The following is a 20250-nucleotide window of genomic DNA, read 5'->3' as shown; positions in this document are numbered from 1 at the left end:
CCAAACTATCTTCTGTATGTTTTTTTTTTTTAATATTTTTTTGTTCATTTTTTATTTATTTATTTGAGAGCGACAGACACAGGGAGAAAGACAGATAGAGGGAGAGAGAGAGAGAATGGGCACGCCAGGGCTTCCAGCCTCTGCAAACGAACTCCAGACGCGTGTGCCCCCTTGTGCATCTGGCTAACGTGGGACCTGGGGAACCGAGCCTTGAACCGGGGTCCTTAGGCTTCACAGGCAAGTGCTTAACTACTAAGCCATCTCTCCAGCCCCTGTATGTTTTTTTTAATAACTAAGAATTAATAAAAACATTCTAATCCCTTCCACGGAGATCAAATTTTTTTCTGTATCTAGAAGACTCCCTTGCCTGCCTTGGGTCGCTATAGTAATGTGTTTTTCTTAATTATTTCTTCATCCTCAGGCCTCTGAGATTTCTGCCATCAACTGTAAAGCGAGAGTACCAGCAGTAGGAAGTTTACAAGTGTCATGTACATGGCATGAATTCTTAGCCAATTATTTCAGAGCTCGGATTTTATGGCTATTTTATTTTCTGGTCTGCCAATGTCAAATAAGACACAATTTCTATCTTGATATGGAGACATCTAACATGTTTTCTTCCCTCAGGATAAAGAAGGAACTAAAGGTAACACGTGTGTGTTCTGAAATTCCATAAAACCACTATGAATTTTATTTATTTATTTTCTGGGCATGAAGGCACAGGCCTTTATGAGAGAGAGAGAGAGAGAGAGAGAGAGAGAGAGAGAATTGATGTGCCAGGGCCTCCAGCCACTGTATTCCAACCCTAGATGTGTGGCCCTCCTTGTGCTCATGAGCAGCCTTGTGCATGTGTCACCTTATGCATCTGGCTTGGTATCTGGGGAGTTTACCATGTTTCCTTAGGCTTGTGGGCAATTGCCTTAAGTGCTGAAACGTCTCTCCAGCCCCATTGTGATTTTTAATTCTGACGGCCTAATGATATGGGGTTTCAAGCAGTGGTGGTTTGAATGAAATGTCGCCATATGAGATCATGTGTTTTAAATACTTGGTTACCAGCTTGTGGCAATTTGGAAAAGTTGCAGAGATATTGGGAAGATGGAGCCTTTCTGGGGGGGGGGGAGTTGTTGCTGCGAGTGGAATTTGGGGTGATATCATTCAACTCCAAGCCAAGTACTCAGCTTATGTCCTAACTGGTGCTGTGGAGCTGTGAATCCCACCTGTGTGCTGGCTCTTGCCATGCTTTCCCCACCGCAATGAACTCTCTTCTCAAAAGTGTCAGCAGAAATAAGCTGCTGCATCCCATAACCTGCTTCTGGTCTAGTGTTTTGTCTCGGCAACAAGAAGGTGGCAGGCTCACAAGGTAAGGGACAGACTGAGGCTCAAACTAGATACACCGTGTCCGTCTCTGGAAAATAATTACTTATTGCGTGTTTCTTTATGGTGATTAAACTATACTAAATTTTCTCTTCATAGAGGGGAATTTATGTAAACAAAAATCTAGGGATAGAAAGATGGCTCAGCGGTTAAGTGCACCTTCCTGCACAAGCAGGAGGGGCCGAGGGGGGCTGAGACTGCCTGAGTTTGAATCTCCAGATCCCTCATAAACTGCTGAGTATGGCCACGCGGGCCTGTACCCCCAGTCGTGTAGGGAAGCAGAGGCCTAACAGGTGATGGAGCCCCACAAACTCTCAAACGAGATCAAGCAGAAGAGCGACAGATCCGGAAAGTGGATGTTCCGCTCTGCCCACCATGTACCCCTGCTGCAGGTGAGTGCAGGTGGTGCCACAGGACACATAAACACGCATACACACACACACACACACACACACACACACACACACACGCACACACGCACGCACACCCCCCCCCCACTACATGACACATGCATACAAACAAAAACAAGTCTAAGGAATTGTAGACTCATAATAGACTTGGTTATACTTGGCAAAAACAATACAGTTAAAGACCACTATGATGTAGCAGAGGCCTCATAATCAGGAATAAGAACAACCATTATCTCATGAAATCCTTCAGCATTATATTGACATGTCTTTTGGGAAGAATCACATTTTTTTTGTTCCTCTAGGAAGGATTTATCTTGCTTACACATAAGCTCCCAAATGTAACTTTCATTTTTTGTTTTGTTCTTTTCTGTAACATTTAGTATGAAACACAAAATACCTCCAGGGATGAAAGATGAACTTAAAATACTTGAAAATTTTATGGAGAACACTCAATAGTTATTTAGTTCTTGGTTTGAGAGAGAGAGAGGGAGGAAGAGAGAGAAAAAGAGGGGGAAGAGGCAGATAGAGACAGTGAGAATGGGCACGCCAGGGCCTCCAGCCACTGCAAATGAACTCCAGATGCATGTGCCACCTTGTGCATCTGGATTACATGGGCACTGGGGAATTCAACCTGGGTCCTTAGGCTTCACAAGCAAGTGCCTTTACTGCTAAGCCATCTCTCCAGCCCACAATAGTTTTAAAACCTCATATATATCTTTTGGGGGAATGCTTCATTATGTTTGTTTTTATGTTTTATTGTTCACTGCAGTAGGCAGAGGCTTGGATGCCTCTACCTAGCATGACAGAATCTTGCTGCGCTCCTAGGAACTATGACCTCCAACCACAGGCAGCTAATGGACACCTGACTCATCCTAATCCTCACTCCAAGGGGGAGGAAGGTAGTCTGAGCACAGAGGAGTATTTTAAAAGACCTGTGTAAAAAGGAGAAAAGGGAAGAGAGCAAGAAATAAAGATGGTCTAAAAGGGAAGAGATGTATGTTTTCAACGAAACAAGTTAAAATACAGAAAATCAAAACATGGTTGGATTTGGATAAGAAATAAATGATGGAATGAGGAAACTATAAAAGACAAATGCTTCTCCCATGCCCCCTCCCTGAGCTTCTCTTTGCTCTGTCCATGTGTTACTTGGCCGCTCCTTTTAGTGAGCATAGAGGAGAGAGAGAGAGTCAGGACCTCTGAAGGCTGTTCTCTGTAGAAAATTAGTATATTTCCATAAACATCTATTGACTGAATCTCAATTGAGTTCTTTTTAGCATTCCGTGGCTTGGTCTCCAGACTTTAAAATGTTTACTAAATTGGAAGTTACTGTGAGTCCTGACCTATACCTGTATCTGTAGTTCTATTTGTTGCTGATAATTATGCTTGAAGTCTTTAGTTTATTAGTAAAATGATTAATATATTAATGGAACCCTTTCTCCCATTACTTAAAATTATTTTGCACCTCTCCTTATATGCCACTAGGGAAGAAATATTAATCGAGATGGTTGACTGAAGAGGAGCTATTAATTAATCACTCAGAATGAACAACCGAGTGAAAATCATTTCATGGTGGAGGGTTTTGTGTGGCTTGAAGGGAAAATAATTTATTCAAGATGTTAAGGCAGTGGAACAAATGATACCACAGTGACATGCACTTTAAACAGCCCATCCAGTGCAATATTTCATAATTAGGATGGGAACTTGTTGGGGTATGTGTGCCTCGAAACTGGACGAGAAACTGCCTCTATGCATGTCATGTCTTGACAGTAATCACCTCCAAGATTATGCAAGGGATTCCCTAGAGAGCAGCAGAGCTGTTTGGTGGTGAACAGTGAGGTGTAATCCGTCTTTGGGAAGACAGTAAAATTCAGTGATCTGTGGTGTCTAACATGCTCCAGTCAATTAAATATGATTAATGGCTACCTGTGAGAGCAGACATGGGCTCTTCCTCTCCTGGGGGAGAGGAAAGGACAGTGGATGTTGTCTCCCCTTCTGCCTTTATACGCAGAGAGATGTGCCTGCCTGCGGCATCAGATGAGCCCCAGAAAAAAAAAAAAAAGGTTGCAAATTGATATAAAAAGGAAAACACATTTCCTGAGCAGTAGTTGGAGAGGTTTCAATGCCCTCTTCCCCTAGTTGCAAGCCTATTCCTTCCTGATCAACCCCAGGGGCTGAATATCCCAGGGAGCCCATCTCTTTTCAAAGCATTTTTATTTATTTATTCTTTATTTGAGAGCCAGAGAGAGAGAGAGAGAATAGGTACTCCAGGACCTCTAGACACGGCAAATGAACTCCAGGTGCATGTGCCCCCTTGTACTTCTGCCTTTACATGGGTACTCGTGTACTGAACCTGGGTCATTAGGCTTTGCAGGCAAGTGTCTTAACTGCTGAACCATATTTCTAGCCCTCCATGTTTTTTCGAGGTAGGGTTTCACTCTGGCCCAGGCAAACCTGGAATTCACTATGTAGTCTCAGGGTGGCCTCAAACTCATAGTGATCCTCCTACCTCTGCCTCCCAAGTGCTGGGACTAAAGGTGTGCGTCACCACGCCCGGCTCCCAGTCTTTTTTTTTTTTATATATATATATAATGCATATACGGGTGTGCTTATGTGTATGTGGGGGGCGTTTGTGAATATGGGGACCAGAAGAAAACACTGGGTACTCTTCCATAGGAATGCCATCACCTTTTCTTTTCTTCCCTCCTTCCTTCCTTCCTTCCTTCTTTTCCTTTTCTTTTTTGAAAGGGTTTCTCTGTGTCTTGAAATTTACCAACTAGGCAAGAGTAGCCGACCAGCAAGCTCCAAGAATCATCTTGTCTCTATGTCTGTAGAGCTTGGATTATAATCATTCACCACCATACCCAGTAGCTTCTGGGGACCGCACTCAAGGTCCTCAGGCTAGCAAAGCGCTTTACTGAATGAGGATCTCCCCAACCCTGAGGCAATGTTTCCCATGGCCTCTGCCCCAGCAACCCAGAAGACAGGTCATCCTCTGTAGCGTCATGGACCCCTTCTCTTTGACTCACTTTCTGAGCCCTGGGACGGTACCCATCTAGCCAACGTGAAGAGCAGAACATTCCGGTGGTGAGGAATAGCTATGCGAACAATGGCAGAGGTCCAAGGACCGCAAGTCAGCTGGGGCACAGGAGGAAGGAAAAGCGCACACCCACCTGAGCAGGGGGCGGCTGTTGCACAAATCCCTGGGGAGAGGGCGGGTGCTGGAGGACTGGCTGGGAGAGAGGAGGGCCAGAGTCCGAGAAGCCCCCTGCCGAGAGCTGCTGGCCTGCTGATGTAATGACATAGCTTGGTGGCTGGCCTGGCTGTGGCATGAGGGAGGCTGGGTAGACGGGACCCGGGGGGGGCTCAGGAGTTTCTCCAGATGATTGCCGGCTCATGCTCAGCTGGCTGAACTGCGCTGACACCTCTTCTCTCTGCCACCCAAGGAAATAAATGAGGAGCCAGTAAGGTCAGCTTGCTCGTAAGAAAGTCACACTGAGGTAGGCGTGGGCTCATATTTAGAGCAGCCCTCCTCCCCCCGCCCCCCCCCCCAAAAAAAGGAGGAAATATAACTTGGGAAAAAATAAAATAAGGACATTCTTCAACCAAACGTAACAGTAGAACTTCATCTGAGAAATCAGCCTTTGATCATTCCAAGAGTCAGAGGTGGTCAGTAATTTGACCTGCCTCCGTCTTTCAATGGAAGAAAAATGATTCTTTTTTTTTTTCTTTTTTTAATTTCTCAGGGCCTTTAATAATGAATGCACGGTTATTGTCATATGATGATACAACATTTCTGAGCCCTAAGTTTAATTGCAGATATGCAGGCACAAAAAGACAAAGTACAGCTCATGTTCCAAAAATGGAGAAAAATAATGATCTGAAGGGTCACATTTCCTTGTAACAGCTAATTTCTTTCACCCAGTTCCAGTTAGGAACCACAGAGGCACCGCCTCCCTCTGAATGAGGCTGTCCTGGGCTTGCTCTCTTTCATCATGCAGGGCCAGGCTCTAGGAAAAGAAGGTTCAGTTGCTTGGCTAGAACATCAGCTGGTTCCCCAGCATCAAAGCTGCCAAGGACTCCTCTGTTCTTTCTGCACACCCCCCTATGGGGTAGGATCACATGCCTGTGTTATGTAGCATGGGCTCACTGGTCTGGCTGATATTTATGGACACTACACAATCTTTCAAGTGTTTCCCCTAAGGACCTACTACAGTCAGGAAAACATGAAAAGAAACTGGGGAACCAGAGTCCTGGGTGGGGGCGGGGGGCGGGCACTAACATCAGGCGCCTAAGGTGGAGATGGTTTCATTCCTCAGATTTCGAGACACCCCCTACGCCTTCACGTCAAGTTTGTGTTCTCTCTCAGTTCCTGACTTACAACTCTGAAGACACAGGTCTGCTACTTAAGCTGCTAAACATCGTAAAGGTTATCACGATACAGAAGCCTTTCATGTGGGACAGACAGGCACGAGAAATGAAACAAGATGCGTCACCAGGGTGGACTGCATCATTCAGGGATGAGATACTCACAAGCTTATAGCTGCCTCACCTCCAGCCCAGGACCCCCACCCAGCATCAGCCAGAGTTGCATAAGAAAACAGTAAAAAAAAAAAAAAGCTGTGCAAATGCTCTGCGGGGGTGGGGGTGTCACTGAAGGCAGTACAGTACCATGGAGAAGTGCTGCGTTGGAGACACGGGCAGGAGGTGCTGGGGAGGGAAGGAGGCTGCAGGATACTGCATGGACTGAGAGGATGGTGGCAAGCCCTGCACAGACTGGAGGGAAGAAAACACTAATTAGGTAATGGGGACAACACCGGGGCTGGAATCCCATGGGAGGCACACTCCTGTCTCTAACAGGTCCGCTTAGCTCACAGACAGCAGAGAGGAGGAGGAGCCGCCAAGGAAAACCGAGACCACCTCTGTCAGATCCAGTGGGCCTTGGCCTTTGAGAGAGGCTATTGTTGCACAGATTTAAGTACTCAGGAATGTGCACTGGACGGTGTGATTTAGATCCTTGCCCAAGGACTAAGCACTAGGAACAAATGAAAAGGAGGTATGCCCCAGGATTCCACCTAGCACACGCCAGGATCTGTGGACGTGCCCACGCGCCTCCTTGAGAAAAGACAGCCACTTTGTATCCAGGGACGAGCATCCAGGAACCCAGTGAGGATCACCCTAGGCTATTTGGGACCTGAATGATTTCTGTTCTCCCCATTGCTATGTTTAATAGACACGAGCATATGCCCATGATAGGAAGGGATAATGTGACCCTAAGGCCTGGAAGGAACTGCGACTGCAGCCACTAAAACAGGTGCCCTTTATGTATCAAGTAAGATGGGAGACAAAAAAGGAGAAATGGATTTGTTTCCCTAATACCTGCTTTCACTCAGTGGGTAGGGCACTAATTGGGAAGAGCTGAGATTCTATCAACCTGGAACTAGGTTAGAAGGTTTCACCTGGAAGCCTGCTGGGTGACAGGGCAACAGAGGTGACATTCCCCTCCCAAATCGATGCATATTGCTGCAACCTCATTCTGGTCCTTCCTTCCAGCAGACTCCTCACCTGAGTGACCAGCGCGCCCGCCATCTGAGGCTGTGCTGGGGACTGGACCTGCTGCTGAGGCTGGGGCGACGGCTGCTGTGGCGGGGGCTGTCCCCCCACCGTGCCACGCGGGGGCTGCTGGCTGGCAGGAGGGTTGTATATTGCAGGTGTTCCGTCGGGATTCACAAAGGGCTGACCTGAAACGGAACCATAGGCACAGCAGGGTCCAGGTGAGGACTCAGTGTAGAAAGAACCACTTAGGTAGATCCTCCTAAAGTTCCCCCGAGTGACAGAGCAGTGGCAATCCAAGCCCAGGCGTCTCCTAGGTGTCACCTCCTTGTGACCAGATCTAGCTTAAGCGACACGACAGCGTAAGCCTACAGCAAAGTAAGAAACAGTACGTAAATTCCCCTCCGTTCTCCATGGGGCTTTGCCAGACTCAGGGCGTCTGCACAGCGGCACCAGGTGGAGGAGCGTGCTGAGGAAGAACCTTCATGAAGCCCTGGGCTTTGCTGTCCTGCATCTCACTCCCATTGGTGAGGTCACAGACACTGAGGGATGATGGCAGCTTCCCATTTACACCACTCTAGCTGCACCCCATCACACGTTATTTTGCCAATTCATTTATTTTCCTTCCTTTAAGACTTGCCACAGTTTCAGAACAGAATCACCTTGATGCTACAGATGCAAATGCCACAGAATGCAGCCATTGGCTCACTTCCTTAAACACACACAACCAGGGGTCAGCAGAATTTTATATCATAAAAGTGAAGTGTAGTAGATTCACCAGAGATTCATCTTGTGAACATTATATATATATATGTATATATATATAAATTTTGTCTTATAAAAATTATGGCAAGTTTCACTGTAATTATTGGTGCTATTACTGACTATGGCTGTTTTTAGCTGAACTTCATCATGATTCTCTAAGGAAGGTGCCCCTCCCTTTGTCAGAAGAGGAAGTGAAGGCTCGCCAGAAGGGTAAAGGTGCGAGGGGCCGTGCCGTGGACAGTGAAGGGCAGCAGACGAGAAAGAAGGAAGATGGGGTAAGAGGAGAGGAAGTCATCGTCAGTGTGGCAGATGCCTTACACACATGATCTTAGCTCATCCTGCAGCCCCGTTAGTATGCATTTTTATTTCCTACTTCAGCAAGTATAAAGTTAGGGCTTGCGGAGACCAAGAAATTACTCACTAAAACAAATTGCAGCAGCAATGAATGATAACAGCCAATGAGACAACCTGGAATTAACTCAAGCCAGCAAAGACTCCAGAGCTGATTTGCTTTTTTGTTGCTCAAAAACCCCTGAGTTATCCAAGTGCACACGGCTGTACAGGTAGGAGCCAGGAAAACGACAATCACAGGGAAGGGCGTGAGTAGCCGCCGGTGCATGAGAAATGAGGGGCAAGGTGGAGGGCATGCTTCCGAGTGGAACCACGTTACTACTGGAGGAGGGAGAAGAGCTGGACCATGGGGACCAGTGTCCACGGGTCCATCACCTACTCACTTCCCTTCTCCATAACCCTGCAGTCCTGTGGGAGGTTAGAAGCCAGGGTGTTTCTCTTTTAGCCGAACTCAACAGAAATATCTTATTGCAACCTGGAGAAAACACCTAGAAGGAGTAAGGTTCCAGAATGCCCGTGGTGGTCCAGAGGAGAGTTTTCCCATCTCAGCATGGAATTGTAGGTTTAATTAGCTCGCTGAGCATTTCTGGCACACACATCCCAAACCTCTGAGCTGCATTCCGAAATGTGGGGCTTTAATTTTTCACATGTACGTTGCACGTGTGTGCGCGCATATGTGTGAAAGCCAGAGAATGCCAAATGTTGTTCTCAATCAGTCTCTATCTTAGTATTATTATGATTATTAATTTTTTGAGACAGGATATTTTGCTGAGCCTGGAGCCCACTTATTTGGTTAGAATAGATAATAGCCAGCAAGCCCTGGGAGTTCTCATGTCTCTGTCTCCTGAGTGGCGGGATTCCACCAGTAAACAGCCGTACCCAGCTTTGAAGTGTGCGCTGAGAATATGAACTCAGACCCTCATGTTATCATGCCAAACACTTTATATTGAGTCACGTCCCCAGCCAAGGAGAAGTGTTATTTATCCAGAGTAAGAAGAATGTAGTAACAGAGGATATCTGTTTGGATTTTTAATAAGAGAAGAATAAGCAAGGATCACCAGTCACATGAGGGAAGTTTAACAACAAGAATGGAGCAGGAGGGCTGGAGAGATGGTTCAGTGGTTAAGCGATTGCCTGTGAAACCTAAGGACCCTGGTTCAAGGCTTGATTCCCTGGGACCCACATTAGCTAGATGCACAAGGGGGCGCACGTGCCTGGAGTTCATTTGCAGTGGCTGGAAGCCCTGGTGCACCCATTCTCTCTCTCTATCTCTGCCTCTTTCTCTCTCTGTTTGTTGCTCCCAAATAAATAAAATAACAAAAAGAAAATTAAAAAAAAAAAGAATGTACCTGTCAGGACTAAGGAAGAGGCAATAGTAATTTCTCAACCAATAAGAATTGTTGAAACAGCAAATGTATCCAGTAATACAATTGCCAAAATTAAGTCCATTAAGAGTTGTGATATTTTTTAGACACTTTTTATTGTAGCACAGGTTGGCTGCAAACTCAGGATCTTCCAGCCTTGTCCTCCTTCCCAAATCCTGGAATGCTTGGATAACAGGCATGTAGCACTAAGTCTACCTAGTGATTTATTTTATTTTAATGTTCTTATTGTTCCAGGCACTTGTTTTCCTGCTACTGATGTTCAAATTTAGCTTTTATTTCCCCCTGAGGTAGGGTTTCACTCTAGCCCAGGCTGACCTGGAATTCACTAGGTAGCCTCAGGGTGACCTAGAACTCACAATGATCCTCTTACCTCTGCCTCCCTAGCTATTTTGACATTTTAAATTTTGTTTACATTATTTAAAGTGTTTCTTTCTTCTAGATTCAGACTCATAATACATTGTCTCCCAGCAGCTATAAATTTCGAAAAGACCAAAATAGTGTTCCATTTTAAAAAAGTTTTTACCAATCTTTTGAGTGTTCTATTTCCATTTTCCCATTTTGGTTTGTTTTATATTTTGAACGGCAAGAGGGAAATTTCAGTACTTGACACAAAAATTCTCCACATCAATGACTATACAACTTTGCCTGAAACTATTTCAAAATCAGTATGGCTTTTATTAATATACACATGCAGAATGAGAGAGAAAGAGAGCGCGCAAGAGAGATAACATAAATGCTCTTCACTGTTACATGGCTCCGAACTGTCACTAGTAGGAATTGTGCAAGTCTGCCTGTAATATGGATTAGAATACAGATGTCCTTTTTGATAAGTTCTAGGTCTTCGGCTTAACATATAATCATGAAGTGTGGGGTGATGAAGGAGGTTAGCTGCATATAACTGCAGATAAAACTTCAAGGATTCGTAAGAGAATAACGCGGGGATGTGGAAAGAGAGCAAAGGACAAAGTGTTGGCATTAGGCTCATCCAGGACAGGCAGAGTTGAGGAATGTTAGGGAAGCCACGTGGATGCCAGGGAAGAGAAGGAAAGCAGCTTCCTAAGACACCTGAGTCAGGTGGCTCTTGGCTTTCAAGTCAGGAAGCTTCTCCCAGTTCTCCCGTTTCTGTGATTTCCACCAATCCAGATACAATCACACCGAATAGGGATGGTTAATTTGAGGGACAGGGCGTGGGAAGGAAAGCCTGGGCCTATGCAGTCTAGCAGAGATGGCTATGTTAGAAGCTATATGAGCAGGCCCAGAGGGGCACAGCCATGCATATGGGGCACAGGAAAACAAACAAACAAGAATAACAACAAAATGAAGTCTAGCAAAGATGAACCTTCTGCTAAACATTTTCCAGAGGAGGCTAGGTCCAAGACAGCTGAAGGAAGATTGAGTCTAAAAGTCCAGATTAGCCTTGCAGGGATGAATGTGAAATGCAGAAAGAGCTGTGAGAACTCACTCATCCAGATGTGTGAAGGGCCAGGAAAGAGAATGCAAGAGGTCCTGCGTGAGGCTGAGTGAGAGCTGGGTCTGTGGTGAAGACAAAATTCAAACCCATGGTTATTCTTGGGGAACTGTGAGAGTGCATACGTGGCTCCTCAGTTTGCAAAACATTTGTGACTCAGTGAGAGCTAAGTCAACTGCGCCAGCATAAGAAGTTTCTCTACTGTTTGGAGCAGTCGACCCGTGATCATAGATATCTTAGCATTTTCAAATCATTGCTTGTCTGATTCCAGCTTAAGACAGATATTTTTACCAAATATATATATACATATATTTGGTAATATATATATTAAAGCACATCCTCAAATAATATGAAATTAGATGGGAAACTACTACCCTATCCAGATCACCACATACCATGGATGGCGGACAACACATAATCATCAGGCCCCTGTACTGTGCCTAAAATGTCATTACCTATTATAGGGAAGCAAAAATAAATAAATAAAAGAGTAGGGGCCTGGAGAGATAGCTTAGCAGTGAAGATGCTTGCCTGTAAAGCCTAAGGACCTGGGTTGGGTCTGATTCCCCACATGCACGAAGTGGTGCATGCATCTGAAATTCATTTACAGTGGCTGGACTCCCTCTTTCTCTGTATTTCTACCCTCTCTCTCTGCTTGCAAATCAATACATAAAAATTTAAAAACATAAAATAAAATAAAGGAGCATGTTCCTTTCTCACAAGAGCTCATAAATGAACTAATAGTAAGACTGTGTGCTCGAGGGCATAAGAACCAAAGTGGGCAGACTCCCCTTGTTACTTAATGTCAACATGCCTCTGTCATGGGCTGGGCAAGGGTAAGAGGAATAATTTCTAGTCCCCAGTGAAATCAGCAAAAAAAAAAAAAAAAAAAAAAAAAGAGTTCTTGCCCAGAAGCTGCAAATTATAGTCATGTGAGAAATTAGATAGGTATGTATCCCTTGTTCACTTAAATGAATATGTACACACATCCCAGATATACATGCATATGTGCATATAGCATACATCACATAATTATACACAGATGCATCTGTACATATTTTCAATTTATGAAACTAAAGACATTCTTCGTTTTGTTTTTATTTTGTTTTGTTTCTTCAAGGTAGGCTCCAGCTCTAGCCCAGGTGGACCTCAGTGCTGGGATTACAGGCATGCACCCCTATACCCGGCTAAAGACATGCTTAATAGAACGAAAGAAATGTGATTTTTTTTTGTACCTCTCACCACTAAGCTATATTATAAAAATGTAGTATGATGTTTTCCTCATGAGGGTTATGTTAATGTCTAGCATTTGTCAGACCAGACAAATGTGTGTGGAGAAGCCTCTCGACAGTGTTATTATACCCTTTCTCTAGTTGAGATTCCTTTACAAAAGAGATATTTTTGATAACAGCTCTAAGTGACTCTATCCAATGAATAAGAATCGGGGCTTGGCACCAACAGAGCTGTTTCTCTTCTCAATAAACAAGATTATAGATGATAATATACACATACAGATGCATAACCACGCTATCATTCCAAATAATATTCCTGCATTGTACCCTAAAAAAAGAAAAGTACTCAGTTGAGCCTTTGTGAAACACTGCATAATTTTGTTTAAAACAAATCAGGCAAAACAAATGTCTTGCGTGTGCTCTTTCTTGCAAGCCTCCTATCTCCATTAGCAGTGAGAGAGTGAAACCCAACAGTCAGACCATACTTCAATCAGGGCCCAGAGTGATGAATGCCATTCTAGTCTTCTTTTAATTTCCTTTATGATATACTCCAAATAAAATCAAAGCCAGTATCTAATCTGGAGCTTTCAAATGGTTTTCAATAAAATGATTATGTCTCTCTTTTTTCCCTCTCTCAAGCTTCATGGCATTTTTAAAATGTCTCAATCAAACTCCAACACTGGGAACGTGCCATATGCTTTATGAAAATTTGCGATTATTCTGGGAATTATTTTCTTATGGCTCCCATGTAGCTATGAGGGTCCAAATTGCTGGTAGCACTACATACAGGAGCAAACTGCGTCGGATCATTTTCACGAGGTGTTCGTCCACTGCTGCGTTTTCAAGCTTAGCTAACTGGAGTCATGCTCTTGAATGATCTGAGCTAAACTTCAGATCCGTTTCCAGGCAATGCCATTTCCTTCCAGTCATTCCTTAAAGGCTCACTAGTGTCAAGTGTTTCCAGCCTGGATCCTCAGTGTAATTCTACTGACATGAAGGAGGGGAGAGTCCTGTTGTGGAGTACTTCCTGCACTTCTAAAGGAGGTAAGTAGCATTTCTGGCTTCTGTCTGATAGAGATCACCAGAATCCTCACCCCGTCCCCAACCCCAATGTGTTTTTGAAAATCTTCATGCACTGATAAATGCACCCTGAAGGAGGTGAAGACAAAATTGTCTCTTGCTGAGACATTTCCTTTATGAAACAAAAGTACTGATGTACTGATGGTTGGGGCCATGAGATCTTTGGTCCTTTGGAAAATTAGCATGGAAGCCATCTGATCCAGTAGGGAAACTGGCTACCCGCAATGAAAGAAACCAAGATGATGGAGGAGACAATTTCCCTAACTCCACCATAACTAGACTCAGCCCATCATCCTTATGATACGCAGGGGCATGTTATTTTTATTGCCACTGTTTTTCACCTCTGCTGCCCCTTATTCCCCTGTAGGAACTGGATGAAGTACTATGGTGAGAATATTTTCTATAGTTAGGTATCTACTCTGAGTCCAAGTGATTCCTTACATTCCTAAAATGCCTTTGGGTGAAAAATACTTCTAATGCAATGGGCTAACCATGTGTTAGGTCTAAGAAGCACAAAGCTTTGAGATGGTATATCCCAGCTCAGGATACTCTTCTCTCTGATTATAGGTCCTCAGAATGAAAAAGAAATATCATATCAGAAGAGGGAAAAAAAGGCACAAATAGAGGGGGAGCTCTGTCCATTTTTTTTTTGTAATGCAGAGGGTTGAACCCAGGTCCTTGGGTGTCCTAGCAAAGTGCTTTACCACTAAGCTACAGCCTTGAGAAGAGCATCTACTTGGGAAATACCGGATCTATATGGCTACAGACATGAAAACACACACATAGCATCACATCTCATCTCCCCAAACAAATTTACTACCTGGCAGATCACTGACTCCATCTTGTATTCAGGAAAAACCAGTAACTTGGCTAAGCAAATACCAATGATCAGATGGGAGAAGGATCAGTGGATACAGCACCCCGTCTACTCCATAAGCGTGACGAGCAGAGCCCCAGACCAGTTCAGATCACCAGCACCTATGTAAATGCCGGTTGCAATGGTGGCATGCTGGGCAATCGCAATATGTAGGAGGACAGATAGAAGTAGGAGATTCTTTTGGGTCTAGTTGCATAGCCAGAATAGCCTAATTGGTGAGCCCTGGAATCAAATGAGAGATCTGGCCTTAAGAAATAAGGAAGATAATCATGCCACAGCTGATAACAAACTCTGACCTGGCATGCATGTGACTGAACCCACATATATGTGTTCCTGTCCACATGCAAACACATGCAAAAGAACAACTAGTAACCTGATGCCTGTGGTAAATCAGGTAGGGACTGACCTGTGTGTGGATTAAGAAGGATGCTTCCTGGAGGGATGCCTGTTGCAGCTTCAAGTGGAAGGAGGATGTAGCTGGTGCTGCTGGGAGGGACCTGGCCCCCCATTCCACTCTCTGAGTAGGGCACACAGCCAGGAGAGGCAGCTGCCACATTAGAAGCCAGGGGCACACTCTGCAGAGGGGGGTGGGTACGGGACAGCGATCCCGAGGATCCCGCACTGCTGGAAGACTCAGAACCTGGCAGGGAGACAAGAATCAGCACATCATTTGGTGCAGAGAGAAAACAGACATGCTCTCAAATGCTGCCTTCTCCGGAAGCGTTCACTAGGGACTCGGAGGTGCCTAGCACCGTGTGGAATTCAAATGCCCTTCCTGCATTTTGAGCTCACATTCTATCTTTGCAGGCAGAGAGGTTAAAGATGAACACTCTTTTGCAACATGGAATTGACTTGATGCCTTTCTGCTTTAAAAAAATACAAAAACAAAAACAAAACTGTAGAGCAAAGAAAGAGGAAAAAAAAGTAGGAGAGGGAAGAGAAGTAGAGAACAGTAGAGGTGGTTAAGGGTTCTGGCATTTCAAGGGTAGTTGCAATTTATTCCTGTTTTCTTCCTATGACCAACTAGCTGAACAGTGGGACCACACTTTTAAAATTTAAAGTTACTTTTTTTTTTTTTTTTTTACTTCTTATTGCCAACATTTTGTTCAAAAGCTATATTGAGATATATTTCATGTACCATAAAATTCATCTTCACTAGTGTACAATCCACTGGCTTATAGTGTAGTGCTATTATAGAGAAGAATGTTACTGCTATCGTATTTGAGAACATTCTCATGACCCAAAGAACATTAGGTGAGTCCCCCAACTTTGACCCTAACTCTAGGCATACAGGGTCTGACGCTGGTCTCTACAGATTTGTCTTTTTGGGACATTTCACACCAATAGAACTGACCAGTACATGGTCTCTGGATCAGTTCCCTGATGTGTTATACTGTTCAAGACTCACAACAGCACATTGTTCCTTTTTTTCTTTGCCTTCAGCTGTATTGAAGCCTATGTGACAAAGGTGTAGTGTACAAAATGAAGCCTCAATGCATGTGCAAAAATGAACAAAAATCGAAATAATTATCAAAATTTCTAATTCGTAAGAAACATCATGTCCTACCTTCAAGCCTTGGAGTTGGAGATGGTGGGCAGGAACATTATACCTCAATGGGCACATATTGGTAAGTACTTAACTACATGGCTATTGTTTTTTTGAGGTAAGGTCTCACTGTAGTTCAGGCTGACTTGGAATTCACTATGGAGTCTCAGGGTGGCCTCGAGCTCATGGTGATCCTCCTATCTTTGCCTCCCTAGTGCTGGGATTAAAGGCGTGTGGCACCACACCTGGCTCATATGGCTATTTTCATCACACTTTTTCATCAACCTTCTTTCTAAGAACACCTGATACTTTCCATTGATCACTCCAGATCTTTCATTTAAAAAAAAAAACAAATATTTTATTTTTTCATTAATTTATGAGAAAGGGAGAGAGAGAACAAGAGAAAGAGGCAAAGAGAGAGAGAGAGAGAGAGAGACAGAGAGAGAGAGAGAGAGAGAGAGAGGGAGAGAGGAAGAGACAGACACACAGAGAGAAAGAATGGGCATACCAGGGTCTCTAGCTACTACAAACAAACTCTAGATGCATGCACCACCTTGTGTATATGGCTTATGTGGGTGCTGGGAAATTGAACCTTTGTCCTTAGGCTTCCCAGGTAAGTACCTGACTGACTAAGCCATCTCTTCAGCCCAACCCCAGGGCTTTCATAAACTCTCACTCTTTGACTCACGGGAGCTGTGTTTTATCTCCCCATTAATAGCCTTCACTCCTACAGCTACAGTTTATGAACAAAGATTCCCTTGCCTGTTTAGGTCATCTAGGATATTTTTTCTTTATCAGTGATCTCAAACCACAAAGAAATTTATTTTCTTAATAATTCTAAGAAATATTTTCAGACCCTGAAGGTCAGAATTCTGCAGAGTAACCCATAAACCTTCCAAAATTATAGCAGGAAGAGAATACCCAAGAGATATTAATGGAATGAGGAAAACAAACAAGGGTTAGCAATGGGAAAATGAGTATTCTAGGTGATGCACAGGCAGTATAGCAGATACAAAAAAAACCCACCTTTGAATCAGAGTATAATTTGTGCAACCACTTACATTGCTAAAACTAAAGGACATGGCATGTCTACTAGTAATTGTGGATGTTCAACAAATAGTATAAATTATTACCTGGGAACTTGTTAGAAATGTGAGATCTACTGATAGTTAATGGTTGTTGAGGGAGGGTGAGGCATTTGGTTTAGTGGTAAAGCCACCAGTAAGTTGTCTAAGCTCCTGTAAATAGCTCCTCACTTATGTTCCTATAAGTAATCCCAAATAAACTCATTGTAAAAGAAAAAAAAATAAGTAAATAATAAATGACTATCAAAAAAGACACAAACATGGAAGGGGGACTGGGAAGTGTAAGGTAAGAAAGGGTGAATATGATCAAAATACATCACACACACACACACACACACACACACACACACACACACATATATGAATGTGTCATAATGAAACCCACTATCATGTACAATTAACATATGTTCATATAAAGCTTAGGAAAAACACACAATCCCTCCAGTTCCACTTAATACCTACTAAGTCAGAAACATGGAGACAGGTAGGGCCCACAACCTGCAATAAAACCAGCAGCACTTCTCACTCTGAGGTAGCTGGGGTGAGAACCTTGCTAGGGAACTCAAGAGATTGGCCAGGTACGAAAGCAGCATTGTGTGACCAGTACAGGAAGAAGCCCGGTCCTGTTTCTGAGCCGCGGGGCCATGCCCGAGGACAATCTAGGATTGCAGCCCACGTGTCATCCCAGGCCTCTTCCTCTCAAGGACAGCATGACAACGTCATCGAGGCCCACAGACTTGCTCCTGCGGGGCATCAGACAGATCGTCCGGACCTCAAGAGAGTATCTGGCCTCATGACGTTGGAGCGACGGTGGTTAGCCACACAAGACTTGCACCAGTACTGGCCCTGCCAACATTCTGTCAGGGATAATGAAGGAGGACACCAGGCCCCATCTCCTGAGGAGTTACTTTAAGTTAATGGTTGCTGGTGGGTGGTGGTGTGGGGAGGGGAGGGGCATTTTCTGCAGTGCTGTAGTCGCTGGAATGTTGCATGTGCTCTGGCAAATAGTTCCTGACCCATGTTCATACAAGGAACCATAGTTGACCTGAGAGATTCACACAAGTAACACAGGTGGGGGGAAAGGACATCAGTGTAGAGGAGAGGGCTGGAGAGATGGCTCAATGCTTAGAGGAGGCACGCTGGCAAAACTTGATGACCCATGTTCGGTTTCCCAGGACCCACATAAAGCCAGACGCACAAAGTGATGCACGTTATCTGAAGTTTCTGTTTGCAATGGCAAGAGGCCCTGGCATGCCCATATTTTTCCTCTCTGTCTCAAATAAATAAGTGCTGTTTTAAATAGAAGAGGGACTAATGGAAAAGAAGAAGGGATTCTGTGGAAGGAGGACAAGGAGAGAAACTAAGACAGGTAGTGGGGAGGAGATTATGATCAAAATGCATTATGTACATGTATAAAATTGTCAAAAATTAAAAATAAAAGAGAATGCACTCATATACTCTGAGTTTGACGGTATGCTTTTTACTAAAACAAAACAAAACAAACAAACAACAAAGAAAAACAGAAGCCTACAACATGGAAAAGCCCTCAGTATGATCCATTTACAGCTAAAACCTATGCAATTAGAAGAGAAGAGTAACTTCAAAGTCATGTCTCAGAATCCACATTCGGCTTCTGAAAGGCTTAAAAGTTTGTATATCTACTGTGAGCAATGAGGCAACAAATCAGAAACGTACACTGTTATGAAGCTCATGCTAGCGGAACTGCCGACTTCATTTCATAAAGCCATCTTGGGGAGTTTTAAGTTTGTTTTGACACCCTAACTTGAGCTCCTTAATTTTTCCCCTTTCCATGCCTGCCCCTTGACAAGATCTCAAATGCAGACACTTAAATTAGAAGGGGGAGGGAAGTATGTCTGAAACACTTATATACTCTCACCATTCTCCAAAGATCACAGTGCTTTAGCATTCCTGAAGTGTGTTAAATGTTTCCAGAGAGCTTTGCTTGGGAAGTGGCTGGGGGTTGGTGTGCAGAAAATGATTATTAATTTTCAGATTGTAAGAGCTCTTTTGGTGTGCTATAATCCTTAAGTGTACTCCTTAAGGTACTTGGATTTTTTTTTTTTAAAGATCTAAAGCTATTTAACCTTTCTGACTTTATAAGAGTTCAGATACACCAAGGAGGATTGTGTGGATGTCAGTAATTGTGGCATAAGAAAACAACGAGTTAGACTCAGAAACCCAGAGTTCAAAAACCAGAGAACAGAACCCATAGGCAGAGGGTCTCCAGCCCACCTGCCTTCTCCTAGGTGCACAACTGTGTGTATGTAGCAAAGACTCAGACTGAATGCTACTCATTTGCTTCCTATGGAGAAAAGCGAGGTAATTACTGAAGAATGTGTCAACAACATAATTATGTTCAACCATCAGCATAAAGGAGCCAGATTTTGCACAAACTCTTTGTCTCCTGCCTCAGTAAGAGTCTGAAAAACATTCCACTGAAGGATAGCATCCCACCCCTAAATTCCGTTCACCTCTGCTGCCCCTGCTCGGGCCTCTAACTTACCTGCTACTTCTGTCTGGATACCCAAGACCTTTCTGAGGTGAAGGGTATTGTGAATATATTCAGGTAAAAGTGAATTCAAGGGCTGGAGAGATGGCTTAGCAGTTGCCTACAAAGCCAAAGTACTCCTGAGCTACACACGACCCACATGGACCTTTGGGTTCCATGTGGTGTACTCCTCTTTTTCCCACTTTATCTCCCCTTACCTCCCAGGCTTTCCCTTTCCAGATTCCTTTGTAAAATGTGAATAAAATGTAAAACTAAAAAAAAAATTTAAAAATGATGTCAAGTTAATGTTTTCTAGATCTTTAATCATTATCATCCTAGCACTGCCCATGCTACTCAATGACTCCTCTCAAAAAAATATCACTATTTCCTTGGGAAAGAACACATAAAAAGGGAGAACTATACATATGGATACATACATTTGTCAACTTGGAAAGCCTAAACTTCTCTGAGATTCCCCTTCCTTACATGAAAACCAGAGATGAGACCATTAAATGATGATAATAAATAAAGAAAAAAATGAGTGTCAGTCGGTTGCTTATAACCTTTTAGTTATGCTAATTGCTTTGTGTTTATTGAAGCTTTTCATTTTCCGAGTAATCC

The 20250-nt window shown here is 43.8% G+C and overlaps 1 protein-coding gene across 19 annotated transcripts in view; it reads right to left on the bottom strand.

The window, feature by feature from the left end:
* Positions 1–20250, bottom strand: part of Arpp21 (cAMP regulated phosphoprotein 21) — a 157617-nt gene that overhangs the window by 44825 nt on the left and 92542 nt on the right. For 15 of the 19 annotated variants that reach the window (XM_045136734.1, XM_045136730.1, XM_045136729.1 and 12 more), the window contains 4 exons: positions 14896–15129; positions 7344–7519; positions 6450–6554; positions 4952–5212 (listed from right to left, as the gene is read on the bottom strand). In XM_045136734.1, the coding sequence (XP_044992669.1) occupies positions 4952–5212; positions 6450–6554; positions 7344–7519; positions 14896–15129 (776 nt within the window). Of the gene's footprint in view, positions 1–4951; positions 5213–6449; positions 6555–7343; positions 7520–14895; positions 15130–20250 lie in introns of those variants that run through there. The other 4 variants (XR_006633987.1, XR_006633988.1, XR_006633989.1 and 1 more) reach the window with 2 other exon arrangements.

This window comes from Jaculus jaculus, chromosome 17 (genome assembly GCF_020740685.1).
Source record: "Jaculus jaculus isolate mJacJac1 chromosome 17, mJacJac1.mat.Y.cur, whole genome shotgun sequence".
NCBI classification, from domain to species: domain Eukaryota; kingdom Metazoa; phylum Chordata; class Mammalia; order Rodentia; family Dipodidae; genus Jaculus; species Jaculus jaculus.
The sequence above is the reverse complement of the archived record's forward strand: the minus strand, read 5'-3'. Positions and strand labels throughout refer to the sequence as shown.